The 24907-nt window shown below is 40.2% G+C and overlaps 2 protein-coding genes across 10 annotated transcripts in view; one reads left to right on the top strand and one right to left on the bottom strand.

Annotated features, from left to right (window-relative positions):
• The window catches only part of LOC102683994 (NAD(P) transhydrogenase, mitochondrial-like), an 82895-nt gene extending 66373 nt beyond the window's left edge, over nucleotides 1-16522 (bottom strand). The window contains exons 1-2 of one of the 8 annotated variants that reach the window (XM_015342906.2): nucleotides 16401-16522; nucleotides 10672-10760 (exon numbers count right to left, since the gene is read on the bottom strand). In XM_015342906.2, coding sequence (XP_015198392.2) covers nucleotides 10672-10705 — 34 coding nt within the window. In that variant the 5' untranslated portion in view covers nucleotides 10706-10760; nucleotides 16401-16522. The other 7 variants (XM_015342907.2, XM_015342905.2, XM_069190487.1 and 4 more) reach the window with 7 other exon arrangements.
• afg2b (AFG2 AAA ATPase homolog B) lies at nucleotides 11287-23750 on the top strand. Of its 2 annotated transcripts, none has more exons than XM_015342911.2 (9): nucleotides 11287-11549; nucleotides 17257-18350; nucleotides 18674-18859; nucleotides 19016-19174; nucleotides 19845-20054; nucleotides 20924-21157; nucleotides 21821-21955; nucleotides 22373-22498; nucleotides 23055-23750. In XM_015342911.2, the coding sequence occupies exons 2-9, from the start codon at nucleotides 17277-17279 to the stop codon at nucleotides 23193-23195; spliced, it is 2265 nt and encodes a 754-aa protein (XP_015198397.1). In that variant the 5' UTR covers nucleotides 11287-11549; nucleotides 17257-17276; the 3' UTR covers nucleotides 23196-23750. The 2 variants fall into 2 exon arrangements, with proteins under 2 accessions (XP_015198397.1, XP_006628756.2); XM_006628693.3 differs by lacking the exon at nucleotides 11287-11549 and adding an exon at nucleotides 16814-16889.
• The last annotated feature ends 1157 nt before the right edge of the window (nucleotides 23751-24907 follow it).

The following is a 24907-nucleotide window of genomic DNA, read 5'->3' as shown; positions in this document are numbered from 1 at the left end:
TGAATGCCTGCTGGAAACTTCTATGGTTATAAAAAAACCTCCATCTATGATTACACTTAAAAGTTCTCAGATGTAGATTTTAATGACAAGCTGTTTGTCTGTGTAGTGAATCTTCAAGAAGAAAATCAACATATGCGCTTAATTTATGCTTGCAAACTAAATACTATGCACTATATTTAATTGTATATCTAGAGCAGGGTCTGTTGCTCTTTGGATGTGTGTTCCAGAGGATCATGGAAATCCAAAAATCATTTTCTTAAAAATCCTTTAAGGCTGATCTTATATACAGTACAAGGAAAATGTGTCATGCAAGCTACATACAGTAGTTGGAAAATCTCTTATAGCATTTTAACTTGCTATAAGCCCTGGAGGAAAAAACACTGGTATAACTCAGTGATACCATTAATATTCAAGAAACACAAGGTTACAGAGGAGATCACACAGTAGCTATAATCCTCTTTTAATTAAAATCTCAGATCATTTTTTAAGTTAAAAGTCTCACTAATTGAAATGCAAGAGTCTGGGTCTGTGCAAGAAGGGCCTGTGACAGAACAGATGGATCCCATTATGGAAACAACAACGGTCACGATCGAAAGCTGCCCTGGACAAGATGCAAAAAAAAAAAAGGCTAAACAGGGAAGGAGCATTTAATATTAAAAACTGACCAACTCAACCTCTTATAGACTGGTACTCATCAGAGGCTTTGGTTTTCAGAGCACAGCCAGGAATCACCAATGGACATAAACACCCACTTTAAAATTCACACGCGCTTCCCATTCATCTGGTTTCCCAACTGCTCTCGGTCAGAAAAGCTCTAACGAGGCAAATGATTAACACTTGTCAGTACAACACAACAACAAAGGGCTGCCAGCCCGCGTCTGATCGATCTGGTCAATCCGAGAGCATTTGCCTGATCTTTTCCCGTCGTTTCTGCAAACAGCTGAGAAGGAAAAACAAGGAGGGAAGCAGTTACCTGCTGGCTGCACCTTCATTTCCCCTCCAAGGACTCTATACGAGCAGGAAAGAAAGCCAGCGGATCGCGGGCCGGAATGTACGGTCAAAAGCACAGGTTTAGGGTTTAACTTGGGGAGGGGAACTCAAAACTGACAAGAATTAAAGGCCAGTAGCCTTGGGGTGGTAATGAAGCAGTCCATGGCAGGTACAGGAGCGCTGGAGTGCCACACACATCCTTAGTACCATTACAGAGCCACTTCCTGGAAAGGCTTGTATGTGCGCACACACTCAGACAGCAGTGAGCTTCATGGAACAATAGTTCAGGTGGGTAGCTGCGTCAGCAGGCGTAGGCTGCAAAGGAACAAGAAATAGGTTTATTCCATGCTGAATAAAAGAAGAAAGAAAACAACGTTTCGGCTGTGGAGCCTTCTTCAGAAAGCTCCATGGTCGAAACGTTGTGTTTTCCTTCTTCTTTTTTTCAGCATGGAACAAAGCTATTACTCGTTCATGGAACAATGACCAGCAGTAAAGCACACACTCCATTTTTATCTCCCCCTGCCAGCACAGGCTGAAATAAAAAGTGACCTGTCTACTCACTGACAGAAGACAATTCACAAGCAACCCCCACCCCCCCCTTCACCAACATAGATAAATATATTGGTCTGTTTTATTTTAAGATTTGAGAGGGTGTGAGAAAAGAAAAGGTTTCCTAAATGCTGTAGGAAAAGGATATCTATGCAGGTTTCTAAGCAACAAGACCTCTGTCTGATGGGCTTCAAAGGCAGCTGTTCTTTGTTGCTTATGATTTCCACAGTATCAGATTTTGACACAAGGGGAAAGAGACTATATTTAGGAATCCATCCAGAGCTGTAATGCGCAAATATTGATTAGAACGTTTTATCATGGTTATAAGATGCCAGTTTCTTGAGGAGAAGCAGTTTGAGACAAGGAACATACAATTTAACCAACATTGCAGCCTCTATGCAAGAAATGTGCAGAATAATATCTTATCATTTTTAATTCTTCTTAGCAAAATATGTCTACTTATTATATACTAAATGTTATGCCAAGTCGCATCAGGATTTCTTTTAGATAGAAAGGCACAATTTATAATCCCTTATTTATTGGCTGCAAGTCAAAGCAGTACATTTTACATTAATCTAGGCAATCTATGAGAATTATGCAACAAGAATTGCACAGCAGTCACACAGTCCTTTACTGTTTATCAAGACAAGCTGTAGACTGTAAAATCAGCCAAGAAAGGACAAGACACAAAAGTAATAAACTTGGCACAGATTTTTCACTTTTCAACAGAGATTTGTCCCTACAATTAAACACAAACACTACCATACCATCACAAAGTGTTTATTGATTTGAGTCCTTGTATAATATTTAAAAGAAATTTAAATAAAACAATAATGACTTTTGGGTGGCACAGTGGTGCAGCAGTTAGCATTGCTGCCTTGCAGTGCTGGGGTTCAACTCCTGGGGTGACATCTGTGTGGAGTGTGTATCTTCTCCTTGCGTTTGCACCTCTAGGTCCAGCATCCTCTCACAGTCTACAGACATATTGGTGGTTTAATTGGCTTCTGGGAAAACTGGCCCTGCTGTGAGTGTGTGTCTGTGATGGACTGTCATCCCACCCAGGGACTTCCCTGCCTTGACCCTGTTGCTTGCCTGAATAGAATCCAGCTTCCTTCGTCACTCTGTACTGGATTAAGCAGTTTTGAAATTGGAAGGATGGATAGATGGAACAAATACTGGGCCGGAAGAAGAAATGGATGAGACTCTTTTATACCCTGCCATCTTTATTTTGCCATTGCACCTGTGGAATAGCCAGAGACTGAAAGGCAGTACCTACCAATGGAAGTGTCTTGATGACAAAACGTCATAGCATCAGGAGACTGCTGGCTGGGCCCAGGGCTTGGCCTGAAACAGACACGCCACAACAGGGGTCAGAAAGACTAAGGAACAGTTCTGTTTTTTTTCCCCAAGTGTTCTGAAACCTCGTAACAAATAAAACTTTAAGAAGCAGGCCATTCAGCTCCTCTAGCTTGTCCAGTTAATACTTGGGGTCTCATCCAGCTGTTTCCTGAAGGACGGCAGGGTACTGGCTTCAACAACATGGCTGGGAAGGTTGTTCCAAACTCCCACAAAGGTTCTTCCCTACCTGTGAAGAAGTGCTTCCTTGTCTGTTATAAGTGCACTTCCATGTAGTTTTCACTTCTGTTTTCTAGTTCACGTTTCAGCGTTCATTCTGAAGGAAACGGCTGGGTTGTCTCTGTCAGTTTTGAGTACTTGTATCAGGTCCCCCTGAATCTCCTGAATTCAAGACTAAAAAGGTTCAATTCTTTAAGATAAGATCACTTCATTGGCCATATCCAACTTTTTGTATTAGGTATTTGTCTTTTCGCATACCCCAACTTGCTCTCCATGAGACACAGACAGGGAGAGGAGCTTGGGGTCACAGTGCAGGGTCAGCCATTTAAGCCCAAGGGGCCCAATTGAGTAGGATTTCTCTGCCAGCCTCGGGATACGAACCTGCAACCTTCCAGCCACAGGCACAGATCTTTAGCCACAGAGCCACCGCACCACCCCCTGTAAGTATGTCAGTGTAAGACATTCCCTTAAGCCCCTGAATACCTGGTTGCTCTTCTCTGGACTGATTGAAGAACAGCAATATTTGTTCTCTAAAGTGATGATCAAAATTGTGCACAATATTCTAAATAAGGCATTACTAATTACTCTTTAAACAAAAGATCCCAAAATGGATTTCAGATAGGCATTTATAGTTTGTTTTTTCCATGGCAAATACTGCTCTTATCTACATCATCTGCCAGGTATTTACCCAGTCTTGAATTTAATCTAAATCTTTTTTAATTCCATTTACTACTCCTACAGTGTTTGCTAATCCTCCTAATTTGGTATCACCTGCAAACGTCACTAATGTAGAAACTATACCAGAAGATAAGGTACATCTCTGATATGAATAAGAACGGCACAGGTCATAATACAGATTCCTGTGGTACTCCACTAATTATATTGCACCAATTATATTAACTACATCAACCCCAATTCACCCACACACCTTAGGGACCCATTCTGACACTGAAATCAAAGCAAAATGCATAACAAAATACAAACATAACAAATGGGTTCTTGAAAAATATGACACCATGAAAAGTAATAAATGCTGATATTTGAGGTTACAGTCTAGTTTCATAATTGATCAATAATATGGAAAGGGGGCAAATGTAATAATCAGATATATCAATAACATATTGATAAGCTGTGCTGAGCAAATATCACTGAAGGAAATGGAAATATGAAATCTTGTATAAACACTGACAACAGGCTCATCCCAGACTGTATTCCCACACATTAACGGAATGATCCCATTGCAAGGATATACAGGGCTGGCTTTGCACGAACAGGAACTGTACAATTAAGCAGGACTTTAGTATTTGTTTCTCTGCCCAGCTCCTGGAAAAGGTTTACAGCTCAGTTGAAGCCTTTGTCTTGTGTCATGATCAGAAACAGAAATGCTGTAATCATTTTGTGGGTTAAATGTATGGGCTACTGTTACTACATTTCCTTTCTCTTTACAACGCCCTTCACTGTCTCAGTTAAGTAGGCTACCTATATTGCTATCCAAAATTGAAATTGCTAGAAGAAATTTTACTGCAATACTTTGATAAAACATACCTGTATATACATTTCATTATTACAGATAAAAAATATTATGTCACACTCTGACATAACAATGACGTCAAAACAGAATAAAATATAATTAAATTTTTCCCACCGACAAGTCTGTACTTTTGCCAACAGCAGTTGTGTGAGTGTGGTGTTCTATTTTGTTAAAAGCAATTGACTATTTTTTATGAGTGAATGCATCATTCCTCACTATAATGCGTCTCCCATGCTGGTGATCCCTATTTATTAAATGGAAAAGGACACAACAAGTTGGAAAGAAACTAGGTTTTATGAATAACCCCCTAACTGAGATCTTACTAGTGCATTGTCAAATTCTGAAAAAAAAATTCGGAAACAATGTGTCAAAAACACCTTAGTCTTTGTGATAGCTTCTTTACGCTCAATGTTTTCCATCTTCCATCTGCAGCTTCAGTTTCTGGTACTTGCATGTAACACTGAGCCTTCCTGCATTAAATGTCACCTGTCAGGTGTTTGTCTGGTGTTGAATTTTGTCTAAATATATTTGAATGCAGGAGAAAGTTGTTCTGCGGATGTTACAAGCTTTTCAAGCCCTAAAACATGCAAAAAAAATGCAATAAGGTTAAAAAACCAAGAACACTAAATTAAAGTGGTGTCCTTAAACCTAAAAATCACCATGATGCTACATATCTGTTAAATCATTCATTTAAGAAAAACTGTAGTCAATGGAATAAGAGCTCGGCTATGTCCTCCTCTCACCTATAAAGATCTTAAACCATGTGTTTTATCTAACTGTTGTAAAATGACCTAAGCGAGGTGAGATGAAAGTTATTATCAGTCTTCAGCACTACAGACTGCTTCCAGCACGGCCACACTAATTAAAACCCCAAGGACCCTGGAGCGCAGGTCCGCCACTGGGGAATTCTACCAGGCCGGCAGATGTCAGCAAGCAGTAAACATCCCCACAAAATGAAATCCTTGGCAGAAGGCATAGTCTTTGCCATGTTCGAAATAACACACTTTCTTTTCCTCTGTTTTTGCAATAGTAGCTGCTTGTGGCTACCGTTATCACACACACTGAAGTGAAGTACTGCCACAATTCTAGATGCTGAAATCCAAACTACAAACAACACAGAAAATGATTGTGATGGCAAAATTAAATTCCAGCTTCTACAAACTCTTCCAATTCTGCTGTATCTTCTCTGTTTTGACAACTGTGCTCCTGCATTTCCTGCCCCTGTCATATATAAAAGCATCCGTTTCATAATCTTGTATATTAGACTAGACAAATCTACACTGGCTAAAGGAATGTGATATCAAGATGGTAAAATATTAAACTTACCTAGTGAATACTTGACCACTGACCAATGAACCTGTAATTATAATAAACACACCTTGCACTCAAATCTTTCTTATGGTTCACTAATTCAGGAAACGGATGCAGTGCTCACCCTTAACGGATAGCTGTGCAAAGCCTCAAACTCAATGTATCTCTGAACTATGCACTTTTGATTTGGACATATTTATTTTTATCTATGATGTATTGTTCTGGCTGTTACTATTTATTAGGTGCCATTTGTTAATGTACTGTCTATATCATGTGGTGTTGTCTGTTGTACTGTGTTGTCAGCTGTGCTGTACATGATCTGTGAGATCGGCACAAATAAGAGTTCCAATGAACATGTACATATGGCAATAAATTCCTCTACTGTACTTTAATTACAGAAACATAAGGAATATTACAAACAAGAGGGAGCATTTTAGCCATTTACAGTTATTATTACAGTTAAGTAGGCTACCTAAATTGCTATCCAAAATTGTAATTACTAGAAGAGAGAGTGACAGTTATCATAGTTACATTTGGTAGTAACTGGTTGATCCAAATAGTTCATCCAGGTGTTTTGTGTGATTGTAGATCCCCTCACAGTTTTTTTTGTCCAAGTATATAAAAGGGTTAGTTCCTTCAGCCTATCATTCTCGAGACTTAAGTTCCATAATATTGTACATCTGGTTGCTCTTTTCTGGACTTATTATAGAGCTGCTTCTACATATCTCTTCTATGCTTTGGTGATAAAAAAATGTATAAAATATTCTAGATGAGGCCTTCCTAGTGTGTTTTACAATTTTAAAACTATATCCCTTAATTTTAATTCCATGTTTATAACTATATATCCTTGCATTTTGTTTGCCTTTTAAATTTCTTTACCAAAGAGTCTAGAACATGTACTGTAAATGATGTCAACATGAACTAAGTCAACTACATTTGTTTTAATTCATTCAGTTTTTTTTTTCTAGCTCAGCATTTCCCATTTAAAATGTATGTTTTTAGCCCCTTTGTGCAAAACCCTGCACTTGTCTACATTATACATCATCTGCCAGGTGTTTGCTCACTCTAGAATTTTATCTAAATCTTTTCAAATTTAATTTTCAGCCTCTACAATGTTTGCTAATTTTCCTAATTTGATATTATCTGTAAACTTGACTAGTCTAGATTCCAGAATCTAGATCACTGATATAAATTAAGAAGAGGTCCTACTACAGATCCCCGTGGTACTCCACTACTTACATCACCCTAATTTGAGTGTGCATCCCTTATGTGTATATATGTCTATTTAATAACCAATTCTCAATCCAGACACTCATGTTCTCTGAATGCCTGCCGCAAACTGCAGTACACTTACTGTACATTAATGGACTACTACCTTACACAACAATTAAAAACAATATCAAGATGCAACAATTTCATAACTTCATCCCTAAATATACTTTTAGAATTTGTGTTTAACATTGTTTTTTATGAGAAAGCATTGTAACCAAGTTACTTAAATAAGTTACCTTATTATACGTCAAGTATTCCCCTTACATGATATGACAAGCTTAAGTTTTCACAGAGCCCAACAAAGACATCCTGAGAGCTGTCTGGGTAAGAGAAGCAGTGACGATCATGATCCAGATTCCAGGCGGCATGACAGACAACCCCCCTTCTGCTGCCCCCACTCCTTAAGACCGCTTTAGATCACCTGTTGCATCATACAGCAAGATGAAAAGATTGGATCTGGCCTAATTAGATTTTTCTCCTCTTTGTTATCCAGGTTAATACTGTCTTCAAGGGAAATTCTGTTCTCAAACTGAGTAGTGGAATGGAAATTAGCAAAGAAACAAGACCCTGCTATGTACAGGCAGTAGGTACCCAATGTGACACATTTTTGTTTTTTTTTTCTGTAGAGAAATGATCTCATCAGAAGCATATGCTGAAGGGTGGAGATGGCACTGTGGGTCAAATTAAAGACAGAGGCACTGTTTTTCTTTCCTCTTCACTGACCATGTAGATCATTAAGAGAAATTTTTAAGCAGCATAATTGTCATTACTGTCAATTCCCTGCATTATAAATCCATTGAGCTACCGATATTTTAATGTAGTGTTGCAATTTCTCCTGTGAAAATGTGAAAATAATTATTGCTGCCTGTTGGTTTTTGATGTAAGATGTTCGATGTAACATGAAAATAAAAAGGTTTATGAATAAAAACTGGTGGTGCATTCATTTTCTTCTATTCTAATTCCAGCTGCTGCTCAATTCAATCTGATCCCACCCATAAATATTCATTTCCAATGTCTGAATTGTATTGAAAGGAACCGAGCAATTCCAATTCCATTTGTAACTATTGATGAAACACTTCATAACATCTTGGAAAGAGTATGTAATATTATGGGAAAATATCACTCTAAAAAAAAAATTAAATTTGCTTTTAACTTTCTCAAAAATCTGAGGGTCAGCTTCAAAACTATAATAGCTTGTCATGTTAAATTAGAATTTTCTTTCATATAATTTGCATAAATTCACTTAGGATTACAAAGACTGATGTGCAAGCCAATTTACATTATGCACAGTTCTTAATAGTGTTTGTTGGTTTAAGATGTTCACTTTCAGCCCAACAATTTCACAATTTGGTTCCTAATTTTGCTCTGCTTTCCAAATCTATTGATTAATTCCCTGATGGAATAAGCAAAACCATTAAAAAACACGGAGGTAGTGAAATGTGGTGCTGCACTTATTGTATGATAGAAAAGAAAAAAAAGTATCCTAAATAGCAGGCATTTTTGAAGAATGGTTTTCTCCTCTCAAAATGCATACATTGAAATATTTTATTAATTTACTTCCACTTGTCACATTTTGAGTGGCACAGTGGTACACTGACGCACGGGTTGGCATTGCTACTTCTCAATGCTGGACCCAAAATTAAATTCCTGGAGTGGTATCTGCATGGAGTTTGTATGTTCTGCACACATTTGCATGGGTTTCCTCCAGGTGCTCTGGTTTACTCCCACAGTGCAGACTTGCTGGTAGGTTAATTGGCGTCTGGGGAAACTGGCCCTGGTGTGAGTGTGTCTGTAGTGTGTGTCCAGACTGTACCCTGCTGCTTGCTGGGGATAGGCTCTGGCTCCCCCATAACACTGAACGAGAAGAAGCTGTTAGAAAATGGACAGATGGACTGTCACATTTTCAGATTCCCATAAAATAAAATTTCATAAATAATTAAACTGTTGAACAGTAAAATGTCACCGCCTTGGATGAACATTGTCACAACGCTGTTTCTTAGGGTTATTTACCAAACACGTTTATAAGCATCTGCAAATAATGTTAAAAATGCATGTGCACTGACAAACATTGTCCAGTAGTTTCTGAAATTATTTTATAGAGGGCTTTCTAGCTGATGGTGAGGATCTAACACTTGATTTCTAAGCATGTTTGTGCATAATCTAGATCACAAAAGGGCATCTATTGTGTGCCTTACATAACTTATCCATATCATATTTATAAATTCATGAAAGTGTTTCCCATGAAAGCGTGGTGGAATCAAAAGGAAGAACTTAAAATATTCATTCGTCGGACAAAAAGATGTGTAGCCAAAGTTGCAGGCTGGATACAAGCTATTGTTACCATATACCATGACATTTGTTTATCTTCTATTAAGCTAACAAAGGGAAAAAGAACCTGGCCCAGCTCCCTCAGGGTACGTTACACTCTGCACTAACACGCTCTCCTTGTAAAGCTGCAAGAGCCACAGCTGCTGAATCTAATGAATCTTTAAAGTACCTTTCAAAGAATTAAAAAAATAACCATTCTTAAAGAATTTGTTTTAAGGGGGCACAACTGCCACCTTCTCAGTTGGTTTTAAATCGCTGTAAACAAAAAAAAAACTGAGCATTGCATCAACACATAGACCAGAATTCTGTAATATCAGACAAACTGCTGTCGTACTGATATTTAGATGATGACCCTATCCCTTGTCAGTATATTGGTTATGTAATAGCAACAAATGCAACTGTAATGTGATGTGTACGAGAAGCTGAGCGTGTTACAGAAGAGGAACTGTTGCAAATCAGCCTAGTCAAGGCAGGAGATCCAGATTAACTGGCAATGATGGGGAAAAAAACGCAAAGGAAGTTTCACTTCAAGGAAATGTAGAACATTAAATACAAACTTTTCTATAGCACCCTTGAACGGGAGCCTCCCAGAACACAAAACGTACCAGCAAAGTACACTTAATTCATGTGACTGGTTACACACCTGCATGATTTATGAATTTAAATGAATATTTTCAGGATCCCTAATTCTGTCTGGAGTTTGAGAAGCAGGGAGGGCAAAGATTCAAGACCCAACTGAGCGAAGAATTTCCAGAATAAACAGCAGGTTCCACCAGAGTCCCACTGGAGAACTGAAATAAAGGAGCTGAGGATCCAAACGATTGACTTGGAATGGACTGAAAACACCAGCACACATTAGAGTATTAAAAATACGGAGGCACTCAGAATCCGCCTTAATGTTCTCTTTGGGGCCTATCCAAGACACGTTCATAAAACAGCTTCTCAAAACGACAAGAATGCAGACGGTTTTTTCTTTCTACCGATGCTCTGTTGAATATCTAGCTCAGTGGTGAGAACGAAAGCAATATCCGCATTACTGTAGTTAAATCGAGCAAGTACAGTAGATTGCGCCAAACATCGCATGACGAAAAGTATAGAGAAGTCCGTTTTCTTACCTGAAATCTTGTGGTTTCTTTGGAAAGATCTCATGCCAGTTCCGTCATCTTTCACAGGTCGTGCTGAATAGATCCATGGAAGAATTAATCTTTAAAAGAAACATTTTAATTACTTTTAAACAGCAGTAACACACGTCAGCCGTTCACAAATTTGCTAAGAAAATTAACATGTCAATCGACAGATCACAATGAGTTTCAATAAAAAATGTGGTCGTGCTGATGTAAAAGCTTTTTGTTTGTTTGAAAACTTAAGAAAAACATTCCGCACAAGACGTATTCTTGCCACTTTATACACAAATATATTTGCGTGAAGAAGCTAAACTCTTCACCCAGCCGTTTAAAAGGTAGTTTCAAATAGTATATTTCCTACTTATTGTATGTGCATATAACACTTTAATAAGCCAAATAATGATCATTTCTGGAAAAGAAATATTGGACTGATACATTAACAAAACAAGGATATAGTGTTATCGCCATAGAGTACCATCAAAAAGTTTTCTCGGAACTCGCGGTTGAACTTGGAAATCGTTAAAAAAACACACACATCACATTGGCAAGCGGCCGTGATTTGCTCATCAAAATACTCTCCAGTCTGAGAGCTGCCCCTGGCACACTTCGCCCGCGCTTAGCGTTGAACGGGTCGGTCGAAATTCCCAGTGACAGACGATCTTCGGACAGCTACCGACGAGAACCGCGCAGCTAGAAACCCCAGTTAAAGCATAAGCGCACGCTTAGCACCTTTCAGCGATCGAATACAAAAGCCACATGGAGAAAGCAATGTGGAGCACCTTTATTTTTCAGATGCCCGGGATATTTTCTTTCAAACACATTGAACCTTGTAAAAAAAAGTTCAAAAAGTCTCTTACCTGATCGCTTAGGTAAGTGATCTATGCATGTTTTTACGCATAATCAATGCACTGAAGAAGGCACTTCTTCCACGTACTGTGTGGATTACAATGCTATGCCACAAAGGCAAACTTACTCGCGTCTCCTATTTATCTTTTAGTAACCAGCATCCATTGGTATTTGATAATATGTAGCAGTTGGCAGCGTTCAACCACGCAGCTTCTTAGAGAAGAATTTTCCACCAGATACAGTAAAGGCTGGTTGCGATATGACCAAACCTACAATGCAGTATCAGAGGTACAGCTGCGAAAATTGCACGTTTCTGAGTAGCAAACACTGAACGTTGCTGCTAAACATACAAGATATGCTTACACAGTTGCGTTTAATGAATTACATCATCCGTACACGAAAAAAGACTTCACGAAGAACCAGCCCGTTATGCAAGGCACTCCAGCCGACAGCGCTCAGTCTGGGTGGAGCTGCGAGCTTGTCACACAGTGGGAAGTGCACTATCGCGCAATCTTCCCCAGCGCTGGTCTCTCACAGGCGTCTCGATCCTCGATGTTGCAATTCGCTTCTCAACGTCCGTCGCCCTCATTAAAGAAAAATGAATTCCTAGGTGTAATCTGATTATTCTGTACAGTTGGAGAAAAACTGGAGGAAAGACGGTCTCTTTCGTTTTTGTGCGCAGGTTGCTTACGAAAGAAGTATAAGGCTGGTTACAAAGTCATGCAATTAGAGCAGACTACCTCTGTAACCGTGTATATAACTCTGGATTGTGTTCCCAGCTATTCACATAGAAAGTACCAGTATACCCTCTTGGGGGTTATTTTGAGACTTTAAAATAATATAAAATCACTACTTATTCTCACAATAATTAACTACCTTTCGTTACAATTTATGCAATTACTGTATACCACAGTGTATAGAAAGATGTGTTTCCAGTCAAAATTAAGAACAAGAACATTATATGGCATATTATGGATGGGCTTTACCGTCTACTGCGTTAGTAGCCGTGCAACTATTCTGGAACCGTATGCATGTATGAATTAAACGATATTGTCTAACTGTTAGGTGGTGTTTCTACGTAACTGCATTCTGATCAATTCTCCCTCGGCGATCTGCTTCAGCGCTATAAAATCAAATTAGTCATCCGCGACACTGTTATCTCTTAGAAACCGACGAAGATAATGCACAGTTTTTAACAGCGAACCGTTAAAATATATTTTTTTTAACTTTGCGGGGAGAGCTACATAACTTAATGGAAACATTAAAACCCACTCAGCAGTTTGTAATCTCTCCTCGAAGAAAAAAAAATCTTGCTCTCCTCCCGAGCTGTAGCCGACACGCTGTCACTTTGGAGTCGCTTCCAACATGAAAGATTTCCATGGATCTTCCCCAGCTGCCTCACCTGCTCCGAGAACTTCTGTTCTCTCACAGCTTCAGTTCTCCTGTCACTGGGCTCATAATTAAGTCTTCAAATCACCTGGCGCCTGTTTATTCTCCACTTCTTCCCTCTAATTAGCTTTAGTCTTGTGTGTTTCTCTGCTGCTTTCTAACCAAAACACATTTTGCAGGAAGACAGGCTTCTGAAGGTTTTTTTTTCACACCGCACTGTCTTGGTCGAAAACCTTCAGACGGCTCTTTCAGCCGGTTCGCACCAGAACAGTTATTGACCCTGGCTGTGGACAGGTAACTGTCTGGAGAATGTGCAGAACACGATGTTTACAACAGTGCCACTCACCTGTAAGGTCAAGACACATAGCCTATCAATGCAAACATCCAGCCTGTTGTTTACAGAGCATTTTGCCTTGGAACACTGCACTGAACGCATGTAGCAATTGTGAGGTGGAATCAGCCTGGTTTCCATGGGAACCACCGCCAGTACTTTTGGCCTTGTTTGATGAACCTTGAAACATATCAAAGGACTGAGTCTTAACCATGCATCAACAAAGCATTTCATTGTTAAATGCATATTACAATACAACTACAACATGCCCCTTGTAAAGAAGGCTTCATTGATGGATACTGACCATCACAAGAATGCCAATTTTAGGTCCACATGTCCACAGGTCCACAGGTCCACAGCTGTTAGAGAGTTATCTCTGGTCTGCTTATTCAGAATGAAAACAAAAAACCTTTGCTGATTAGTCAAATGATCATCAAATTGTAAAAGCTTTAGTGTCAGGATCAAAGGAAAACACCTCTCAATTTATAATATTGCTTTCTGTGACACACTAAAATATTTTACCCAAAGGCAAATAACAGAATTAAAACAAAGGAGGACTTTAGGCAGTACATTTGTGGGGATGTAAGGATTTACCAGTCAACATGGAAATTAACTGTTGTTCTCAACCTACATTGCAATGTTTCAGTAGGTGTTTGATCACCAATAATTACTTGAGGAGGTTGATTTATCTGAAGTATACTGCAGTGAAAAAAAATGTCTCTTTTACAAACAGAATGCAGTCTGAATAAAATTAATCAAATGGCATGGAGCACAATTACAATCAAGAAAAGAATCATTCAAGCTGATGGAGCTCATCAGACAAGCTAAAACACAGCAACACAGTTCTTGAGAGTGTAAATATAGGCCTATTCATCAGCAGAAGAAACAGGGTCTTGGTAATCAAGGACTAAGCCTAAGACATTGCTCCAGAATGTTGGTGTTTGGCAGTAATGTAAGCCTGGCCTTAGCTTAAAACTTTGTCAGAAGCAAAGCAGACAAATCATCTGTACTGACTGCAAATTTAAACAAATGTTTTTTTCTATTTTTTTGCACGGTGGTTCTAAAAATCTGGAAAGCATGAACTGTTCTGTATCACAGCAGATACTTAATTAGCTGTAATTAAAGACAGTATAAGCTCTTTTGTTATTACACATCCATGCACACCATGGCATTGTAATGTCAACTAAGAAAGGCAGTTCCTAGAGTTTCAATCAGGCTTGCTGTCAGTTCTAATTAAAATAACCATGGCAGAGCCATTCTTAGCTGGACAGTTCCTCCATTAGAATCATACGTCATCTCATAAAAGAGCTGCAGTCTAGTATGACTGTTCTCTTCCTTTGCGACATTTAGTTTTCAGTCACCATGTAAGCTGACACAAATATACTGTACATAATCATAGGCTTCTTCATACGTGGATGCCATTTATTTTAACTTGTGTAAAAGAAACATTTTACTTTTTCTTTTGATGCCATTTTTCAGACACACTTTGTTATGAGTTTATGCAGCTCTTGAATTTGTAATTGTACCCTAGTAGGGTACGTTATTCCTCTGATAACATTTTCCAGTGTGGCTGTAAAAGGGTGTTGACAGCATTGTATCACTTTGGTGGACATTTTTCTTAGTCCTAGTTTTCTCATTATCCTTCTCGGTAGCCTTTTGTACTGGAATAATTGCTCTAAATGGTCCAGATAAAGTGTAGTGTAGGATTTCTCAGTGCCTTGGTTTTTCTTTGAACTAAAACCCAGTTCTTGGAGGGCTTGGTGCCTCTTGGTTTTTGGTCTGGTTCTCAGTTACATAGCTGGTCTAATTATTTAATGAATGCATAATTGTTAATACTGATAAACAGGCATGAAGGTGATTTATAGCTAACTACTTTTACTGAAGTGCATTTTTCATTGTAAATTGTAAAAGACCTAAAGAGGAATGTTTTAGGCCTATATGTCTATTTAAGAACATCTATCCATCCATCTTATACTGGCTTTATCCTATCATGGCAAGCAATGGGCACAAGGCAGGGACATCCTGGACGGGATGACAGTCCACTACAGGGCACACACAGACACAAACATACACTAACTCACTCCTGGGCCAAATTTTTCCAGAATATTTCCAATTAACCCAGTAGCATGTGTTTGGACTGTGGGAGGAAACCCATGTGAATATGGGAGGAACATATACTGTAAATACCACACAGAGAGTCTAGGCCCCTAACACTACAAGAACTACAGCAATACTAAACACTACACCACTATAGGTTTATTCCATGCTGAAAAAAAAGAAAGAGAACACAACGTTTCAAACGTTGTGTTCTCTTTCTTCTTTTTTTCAGCATGGAATAAACCTATTACTTGTTCCTTTGCAGCCTACACATGCTGACGCAGCTACCCACCTGAACTACTACACCACTATGCTGTCCTAATTAAAAAAAAAAGGTTAATTCGTGGCTATTCAGGTTGGACTTTAAAACCTCGAGATACTAAGCTCCAGGAATACTCCAGGAATTAAGTTTGACACTCCCGAATTATAGCAAAGTGGATGTTACATAGCGAGAACTGAGAAGCAATGGATGTATAGTGGAACCTCATACTCATTCTATTTTTCAGTTGTTTGTCCTATTGCTAGAATATGGTGAAAAGTGCTGATTCACTTCTGAATTTTGCTCACTTACTTGACTATTAAGAGCGAGATTTTTAGTGAATCTGTATTTATTAAATTCTTTTTAAAATAGCGGGCAACAAGCTGTTATCAAAGAGATGCAGCAAACATTGAAGCTTGGAAACAAAAGGCATTTTTTTATAAACCACATAACACCTTTAAATTTAAAGGTGTTCCAGTTATCCAGGTATCAGGGTATGTTTTAACCGCTTGTGGAGTTCAGTGTAAGCGGTACAGTTTCGAAAAAGAGTATAACACTTCATGTGAATCAAAAGGGCCAGATAAATAATTATCCCATGAAGGAAAAGCGCATTGCAAGCACAAGGTGGCGCCAGTGGTCTTTGAAATATATGGTCACACATTATAATTTGAGAAACCCTGATAAAAATAGTATAAGTAAAATTGGTGTTGGAAATATGAGATGCTGCCTTTTGTGTTTTTTTTTTTGTTAATTCTTCTTTAAACCAAAAAAATACTTTTTAAATAAACAAAATCTTACCTGAATTGCAACGCATCCAGCTTTAAGAGCACGCTGATTTATTGGAAATGGTGTCAAAAACAAATTGATTTTATGAGGTATTTACATTTTTCTTTTGTCATAAACTACAACTACTTTAAATATTAAACTGAAAACGTCGAATAAAGTTGGCTCTGGTTGTCATGACATTTCTGTTGGCCAACCATAAAAAACACGGAATTTTTGTCTGAAATTATATTACCCACACACAAAAAACTTTACGTATAAAAACGTTCATTTTTATTCAGAATCAGACAATATGACCTTCAAAATAAGTATAATATCGGTAAATGTCTGAAGTTGTACAGAGAATGTTTTTAAATAAGAATAAATAAGAATAAGAATTAAATAAGAATTGCAATGTGTAAACCATGAGAAAGCCCACAATTGGCCAATCTGTGATGCCGGCCACATGCTTCTGTTTGTTTGGGTCATTGAGTAGTCGGATATCATGTGCTGAGCTTGATTTGGGTAAGAAAATTTACTTCTATGTATTTATATAGCATTTTATTTTCCAGTGTTCTAAAAGTAAAGAAAGTAAAGAAGCTGTTAGTCCTTTTTGTGTAGAAAAGCAAGTCTGTGCTGTCAAAATGTTAGCTGACTATGATTTTGGAAACTAATTCGTTTCCTGTTACTAAAAACGTGTTTTTTTAGATTATCCTTTCAAACTGCAAATGTATTCAACTCGTGGATACATTTATGTTTTAAACGGATTAGGAGTCACATCGCAATAGAGAATTTATGGTAACTTCATTTGGCTTCAATAAGGTCTAGAACAAAAATGGCAGTGTTTCCACCAGTTAATTCGTTGCCACAAGTCTTTCTTATGATCTCCCAGGTCTCCCGGTTGGTAAAGGCATGGAAAACATGAGTCTACAGGTGTTGCCTCTGGACCCTGTCGATCAAGGGACACAGAGGTGCAGACTTGGCCCCCGTTTAATGGAGTCTCTGGGACTGAACATCGGGACGCCAGTACACATTTCTGTCCTTGATGGTGACTGCTTGTGCACAGCATGGCCTCGGAGCGACCTGGCTGAAGGGTTCTTGCAGTTTGATACCAAATGCATCACGGAGGATCTCATTGGTGGGATTCCCAGGCCCCTGGCTGTGAGTCCCAGCCACATCAAGAAAATCGTTTGCCCCAAACTGAAGGGCATCAGAGTCGACGTCATTGTCCGTCACATGGAATTCAAGAAATGCTCGCCCCCTTCTCTGCTTCCTGAGCTGGTGAAAGACCTGCTCCGTGGCTTGTATGTTTCCCCCGATCATGTGGTTCCAGTAGCTTCCCTGGAAACTCCGGTTGAGCTCATTGAAGTTCGGCACATACACCCCTGCGGCAGTGAAGCGGGCCTCATCACTGCTAAAACCAGCATAGAGGTCGGCGAAGTCAAGACGCTCAGCCAGCACAAGACCCAGCTGCAGCATTCCTCCAAGATCCCCTTGGGAGGGATGGACGCTGTCTGCGATTCCCTGACAGAGATCCTGAAGTTGCCCCTTCTTTACCCAAGGTCACTGCACAGACTTGGTCTCTCCTGCCCCAGAGGAGTGCTGCTCATCGGGCCCCCAGGGGTCGGGAAGACCTTGCTTGTGAGGAGCGTAGCCGCGGCAGTGGGAGCCTCTTTGGTTACCATCAATGGCCCAGTGATACTCGGCTCAAGGCCAGGGGAGAGCGAGGAGAATTTACGGAAGATGTTCCGTCGGGCAAAGGACATGTCGGAGGAGGGGCCCTGCGTCCTGTTCGTCGACGAAATCGATTCCCTGTGCCCGAAGCGAGCCGGATCCTCCAGCGCGCCGGAGAACCGCCTGGTCGCTCAGCTCCTAACGTTGATGGACGGCATCGGCAGCGAAGGACGATTCATCGTCGTGGGGGCAACTAACCAGCCGGACACCTTAGACCCTGCTCTGAGGAGACCGGGGCGATTTGACAGAGAGGTGGAGTAACCGGTCACAGTCAAGTATAATCAAGTCCCATTCCTTCTTCTGCTGCTACACCAGTGAAGAAGGTTTAAGCATCAGTAGGTTCTCAAATTGCAGTGTTTTTATTAGACAGTTTTAACATTTAGACATAATAATATTTGTTTGCCGCGTTGTACTAGATCTTCTTATATATTCTCTTTAATGATGACATATATTCTGATGTATTAATAGTGTATATTGTATCTATAAAAATAACAGTAACCCTGTAGTTTTTTCTTATGTTTAGTTTACTTCTCAGAATTATATGAGTAACTGAATCCCTTCTTCATTCCCCACAGATTGTGATTGGTGTTCCAACACTTCTTCAAAGAAAATCCATTTTAGACATGTTGAGTTCGAAAATGTCTCTGTCCAGTGACGTGGACATGAATGCTTTGGCAGAAATGACGACGGGCTGCGTGGGTGCTGACCTGACTGCACTCTGCAGGGAAGCTGCTTTACAAGCCATTCTCCACAGCTCCCAGGTACGGCTTCCCTGACTCCTGTGAATTAAGCACACAGTTTTGCGAGGCTGGAGTCAGAATTACCTGGGATGTGCCAGAGTGTAGCCTGAGTTTAACTGGGTGTTTAAGGTGCAAACTCCGATATGAGGGAGACTTAATTACTTCTGCTTTTGGAAGGACTCTGGGTGTCACGTGATAAGCATGGAGAACTTCCTGCAAGCCCTGAAGAAAATTCAGCCCTCGTGCCTCAGAAGCAGCATTGGACTAACTGACTTTAAACACATCACCTGGGACCAGATTGGAGGCCTAGAGGAAGTCAAACTGAAATTGAAACAGGTACAGGATTTTGTTTTTCACTCACAACATAGTATGAACATCCTGACAAAAAAAAAACATTTACTGAAAGTATGTCTTTTAAAAAAAAATCTGAATCATCAATTAATTTTTATACGCACCCGATTTGCAGTAGCCAGTTGTGTGCGTTTCAGCTCTCGGCTCACAGCTACACACTCAGTGACGCCACCCTTGGGGGGGAATGAGGAAGAGCAGGCAGAGTCCTTCAGCCTGCCTGCCTTCAAGTCATCTGACCTTTAACACGCCACAGCAGCACAGCTCCCTTCTGGAGGTGCCTTACCGATAGAAGGAGAGGCGTGCCCCTTACTGCCAGCCCACACTCAGAGCCCAGAGAGCCTCCTCTAATCCTTTCCCCCATGCTGGGTATCCTGGTCACAGTCGGCTAGTGACATGACGTAGGCTCAAACCTGTGGTCATAGAGCACATCATAGTGCTCAGGCCTTTAGTGGACCACTCAGGAGACCCCCTGAAAGCATGTCTAATACTACAGGGACAAGGCGGGAAAAAACATTAATACCGCCTAGTGCACACTGTCAGATTGCAGTTCATTTTTTAATCGTACCTGAAATAACACGTAAACACAAAGCAAGTTTAATAATATATCTTCTTTTTTATGAAAACAAGACATTTCTTTAGTAATTCATGTTCACAGAGCATTGAGTGGCCTTTGAAGTTTCCGGAGGCATTCCTCAGGCTGGGACTGACGCGTCCGAAAGGGGTGCTGCTGTACGGACCGCCCGGCTGTGCCAAGACCTGTCTCGTGAGGGCAGCGGCTGCCAGCTCACACTGCTCCTTCCTGTCCGTCAGCGGCGCAGACCTCTTCTCGCCATACGTCGGGGACTCTGAGAAGGCCCTGGCCCAGGTCTGACCTGAGAGCAGCGCCATTGTCACCTCCTGGCACCTGCAGCTCTTTTACTCTTCACCTGACTAGATGTTGTTAAACAGTCAAACTTTCCTCTTGAGCCATGTTCTAAGACGATTGAACCGTATTATTTGAATTTCTCTTCCTTCCTTGATCGACGTCTGACTTCTTTAGGTAGTGCTCTGAGATCTGTACGGATTCTATTATGATTACCACCACCAGCTTTGAAACCAAAAAAAAATCAATGTCACATGGTGTTGTGAAACAGTATCTCTTAATCCCACTTCTTTTAATTTTTTTTAGAAATGTAACAAAAAAATGCAGCTTTTAGTTTCGCCTGTGTTGTGCTTCTGTGCAGAAGTGAGTAACTGAAGCTAGGAGCTGTTGGCTAAGGCTTTGCTATGTGGGTGGCTCAGGAGAGATAAGAAACCAGGCCTTGTGTTCCCTTTTCTCTGTGTTAGATCACAGTGTGACCTAAATAAAAGGCAAGAGACAGTCAGCACAGGGCGAGAAGCAGTAAACTGACCTTTGACGTGCATAAATCACTAGTTCATGCTGCACCCTGTGGGAGTGTCAAGAACCTGTTTCTTCTGACTAACAGTGGATATCTGTATGGGTCCAAGAAGAGTGTAGCATTGGTATCTGTCTTCTGTGTGTTATTTGAAAACCGTGTTGTGCCTTTCCATACTTCTGTCTTGTGTTTTTTACATTTATGTTTTATGTTTTTGTTCTTTTTCCGTTGACTTAGTCTACTGCCCACATGCTCCATGGTCCCAGCCGTGTCTTGGGAATGCTGCTTTTCCCTTTTCCAGACAAAAGCATGAAACAAGGAAGTCAACCAGCCATGATTTTCCCATGTTTCCCTGCAGGTCTTCCGCCAGGCCAGGGCCTGCGCCCCCTCCATCCTGTTTCTGGATGAGATCGATTCAGTCCTGGGGACCCGGGCAGACGGCCGGGCCCCCCACAGTGTGCACTCCAGGGTGCTGTCCGTAATTCTGAACGAGCTGGACGGCGTGGGCCTCCGGGTGGTGGAGAGGAGAGGGGTGGGGAGGAAGATCTGCCAGCCTGAGGGCTTCCCGGAGGAGCACGAGGAAGACCGTCAGGTGAGAGACCCCGCGTGCTGGCCACTGCCTCTCCCTTCTGTTCTTCACTGGTCACATCCGCCCACTTACTGCAGAGCCACCGGGGACTGCAAAGCTTGTCCTTTGCGTTAATCGTGGGTGTGAGGGCTGCTCTGGAAGCTACAATGTTCAAAACTGTACAGTTGGTTAAATACTGCAGTCTCACATATGGATTGATTTAGTCCCTGTATGTGCTGTACAATTGCCATGATCTTTTTGAAATACCTCACTTCACAGTTTGAGATCTAAGTCATTGTGAGGATTATGTTCTCCTGCTGCCCTAATCATTGAGTCAGCAAATTTGATTACAGGTGTATGCAGGCATTTTTATTTTTAAAACGACCACATGAAACTTCAGCGCAATAATGATGGATTTCCGACATTTTCAGAATGTTGTCCCTTTAATGCGATGAAGCTTTTAATCCTATACAGTTGTCACTGACTGTGAGTGATACTTGAACTGATGATGGGGAGTGCCGCGCTTCAGAGGTGGATGATGTGAGTCCCCTCCAAAGTGGAAGGCGGCTGGCCATCCTGGCGCTGCCTGAATGCAGGGACTTAGTCTTAGTCACTAATTCACTGTTAGAAGTGGTCTTTGAAGTGAGATGGTTTGGGCCTCAAGCTGTGAACTGCTGTCTGCTCCAGCTGAAGTATCAGGAGGTGTGTAACAAGGACGTGATGGTGGTGGCTGCTACAAACAGACCTGACACTCTGGACGACGCGCTGCTCCGACCGGGCAGGCTGGATAAGATCATCTACGTTCCTCCCCCGGACCTAGAGGTACACCGTCACAGCAGTTCTGATGTGTCCATGTTGAAAGTTAGCCTGATCTAGGTGCGTGTCACCTAAAGGTGCAGAGAACATGAAATCAAAGGTTTCACAGATCTTTAAATATTTTACTTAGTGCATGAATTTCTGGTTAAATATTTAGGTGCTTTCACATTCTTATTGTAACAAATATATATCTCCACACAGTTGAGAGTGTTTGACAGGTCTGCTGTTAGAAATGTTTCTCGTTGGTATCAGATTTAACCTAAGCCACTGTGGGATTTGCTAGATTGCAATTAAAATATTTCCACAAAAGCAAATTGTAAGGAATTCACTAGGTAATAGACAAATTGTTTGTAGTGTTAACACAAAAAGATGTTGGAACATCCTCTGTTATTTTGTACAAACCAGTTGTGTCCTTTCCATTAGGCAAGGCTCGCTATACTGAAGATCTGTACGGAGAAAATGCCTTTGGCATCAGATGTTTCATTGAATGAGCTGGCAGAAAGGACTCACTTATTTTCTGGAGCTGATCTGGAAAATCTTTGCAAAGAGGTAGGTGCTTTTAAAAATCATATCACTTATGAAGAATTGTCTCGGAGTCCTGTTCTTTTTTGAAGGTTGTGCTGCTCTAAAACTGATGTGCCTCTGCAAGCCAAATACCCCTCTGATTATTTTATGAGGGATTCGTTTTTACACATTTTTCTCACTGTGGAAAATGACCCAGGCATCATAACTGAAATGTGTGGAAGTCTAATACTTTGGTTTCAAAAAGAGGGTTAATAGGCTGATAAGGCCAGTTATACTTCGAGCGACAACACAGCTGAACAAAAAAATAAAATTCCTTTCTCAAAGGTTTTGATAGGGTGATAATTTGGGTAAAAGGTAGAAACCAGGTGTGAAGCAAGACTAGATAATTATATTTAATGATGAGGTGGCAGTCATTCATGAAATGCATCTCTTTTCAAAGTGATGTTGAGGTAGTTCACATTATATTCAGAATGCCAGGACCCATATGAATGCTTCTGTACAGAAACACAGGAAGAATGTATGTAGATTTAATCTAATTAATTAAGTTTGCCTGGTAATTTTTTTCTGTTGCAATTATTAGGCAGCCCTGCTCACACTGCAAGAGGAAAGTATGGATGCTTCCAGCATAAAGCGAGAATACTTTCTGAAATCACTGCAATCTGTAACACCCTCCCTTAGCCCTGAGCAGGTAGAGTTTTATGAAAATCTATTAAAAAGGTAAAGACATTTTTATTAATCTGAGCTTTCTTGATGTTTGGAAACAGTATCTTTAGCAGTTACTCTCGAAATCCGGTTTCTTTGAAGTTCTGTTGAGGACTGTGACATCAGTATTAGAGGCCTTTAAATTATGTTGAAAGAACTGTATTGACTAGCACTATTCTTCCGAAACAATATTTTAACATGAGTTTTTAAATGTAAAAAGTACAGTAAATGTTTTTCTGTACCTATGAATACAGAGGGCAGAGAGAGTCAGTATAAACTGGCTACTGTTTCAGAATTGTAAAAATAATGAAAAAGCCTCCCTGAGACGATGTGGGCGATTTCGCCCCCAGAATTGCTCCCATGGATGACTGGTCCTGGCTTCCAGTATCTATACACAAACTCTGCGTTTGCAATTCCCATGTGTACTGTGGATGATCGCTTACAAACTCCTCAAGGGTGTTATTTTAGCTGAGTCACCCTGTATCTGCACATTTTCTATGAAGTATGTAAAGTGTACAGTATGTGCTATGTTCAATCATAAGCTGTTGTGAATAAAAGTACTTTTTTACTGTTGTCTGAACTTGTCTAGTTTTGGCTGAAGGATGCAGCTCAGACTACATCTATACATTAAAATGGAGTGGGAAAGGGTCACACATTGACAGCACTATAACCTTAGTTCTGTTCAACACATTTCTCTTATCATTATTTCTTATACACATTCTACTCAGCTATCCAAATAAAATTAAAAATCATCTCATTCTTTATTTTAATATCTTAATTATTTTTATAACTTACTTTGAATTATGGTAGAATTGGGTGTCACTTTGTTGTGTGTGCTGCAAACAAGGAATAAGTATGGTTTAATTCTGTGCTGGAAAATGAAAATGCATATTTAAGTTATAGCATGTTTTTCCACACACTTAGAAGAGTTTCTCAAGCCATTTTGTCTCAGCTTTTCTTTTCAGTGTGGAATTAACCTCTGCTTGTTCCATTAATACTCAGTTGTAGCCAACATCCCTGCTCCTGCTGGGTGTTCCCTTCTGAGCCCCTCCTTGTGTTTGTCCATTGATCCGTGGTGGAGAGGTGTGTGTGGGAGAACATCCTTTCACATCATCGGTGACACTGGGGAGGCAGTCAGTTCTCAGCAGGAAATGCACCAACTCGTTCATGGCATGTTTTTCAAACCCATTGTGAGGAGCGGATATGTGTGCAGAAGATCACAGTTGAAAAAGGGGTTTATTTTTATCTTAGACAATGTTACATATTAATTATTATACAGATCTATATATGCACAGTATACTGTATATTAAATTTGTTTCATGGATAATTATTGATTTGGCTAAACGTATATTTAAAACTTAAGTTAAGATCCAACATCGTCTATACATGGTGTTGCAGCACAAACATCTTTTAAACCAAATCTTTGTTTCAAATTTTACATTGCTGAGTTCCGCAGATACTTTTAAGTCATCACTGTCCTACGACTGGCTGCTCTTTTGAATCCTCCAGTCTGCAAGCGTGACCAGCTTTGTCTGTGAAGGAATGACCTTGAGTCTGAAGATTTACCTCTATATCATATATCAAGTCCATGCTTGTAGTACTATAGCAATCTCCAGGTTACAAAATACTTCCTTTAGATAGGAATGAATCCTTAAGTTATAAATTCCATCATGTGATAAAAATGTACTGTGGCTTTACAAAAAGACACCTTCATGCCTGATCTTGTTGGAG

This window comes from Lepisosteus oculatus, chromosome 5 (genome assembly GCF_040954835.1).
Source record: "Lepisosteus oculatus isolate fLepOcu1 chromosome 5, fLepOcu1.hap2, whole genome shotgun sequence".
Lineage (NCBI taxonomy): Eukaryota > Metazoa > Chordata > Actinopteri > Semionotiformes > Lepisosteidae > Lepisosteus > Lepisosteus oculatus.
This window is presented reverse-complemented; position numbering and strand designations above follow the sequence as displayed.

Excerpts from the sequence above, each read along its gene's own strand:
- afg2b (XM_006628693.3), top strand. The coding sequence starts at position 16,820 with ATGCCGGCCACATGCTTCTGTTTGTTTGGGTCATTGAGTAGTCGGATA. Across the intron at positions 18,860-19,015 it reads CCATTCTCCACAGCTCCCAG|GACTCTGGGTGTCACGTGAT; the intron begins GTACGGCTTCCC and ends TGCTTTTGGAAG. Across the intron at positions 21,956-22,372 it reads TTCCTCCCCCGGACCTAGAG|GCAAGGCTCGCTATACTGAA; the intron begins GTACACCGTCAC and ends CCTTTCCATTAG.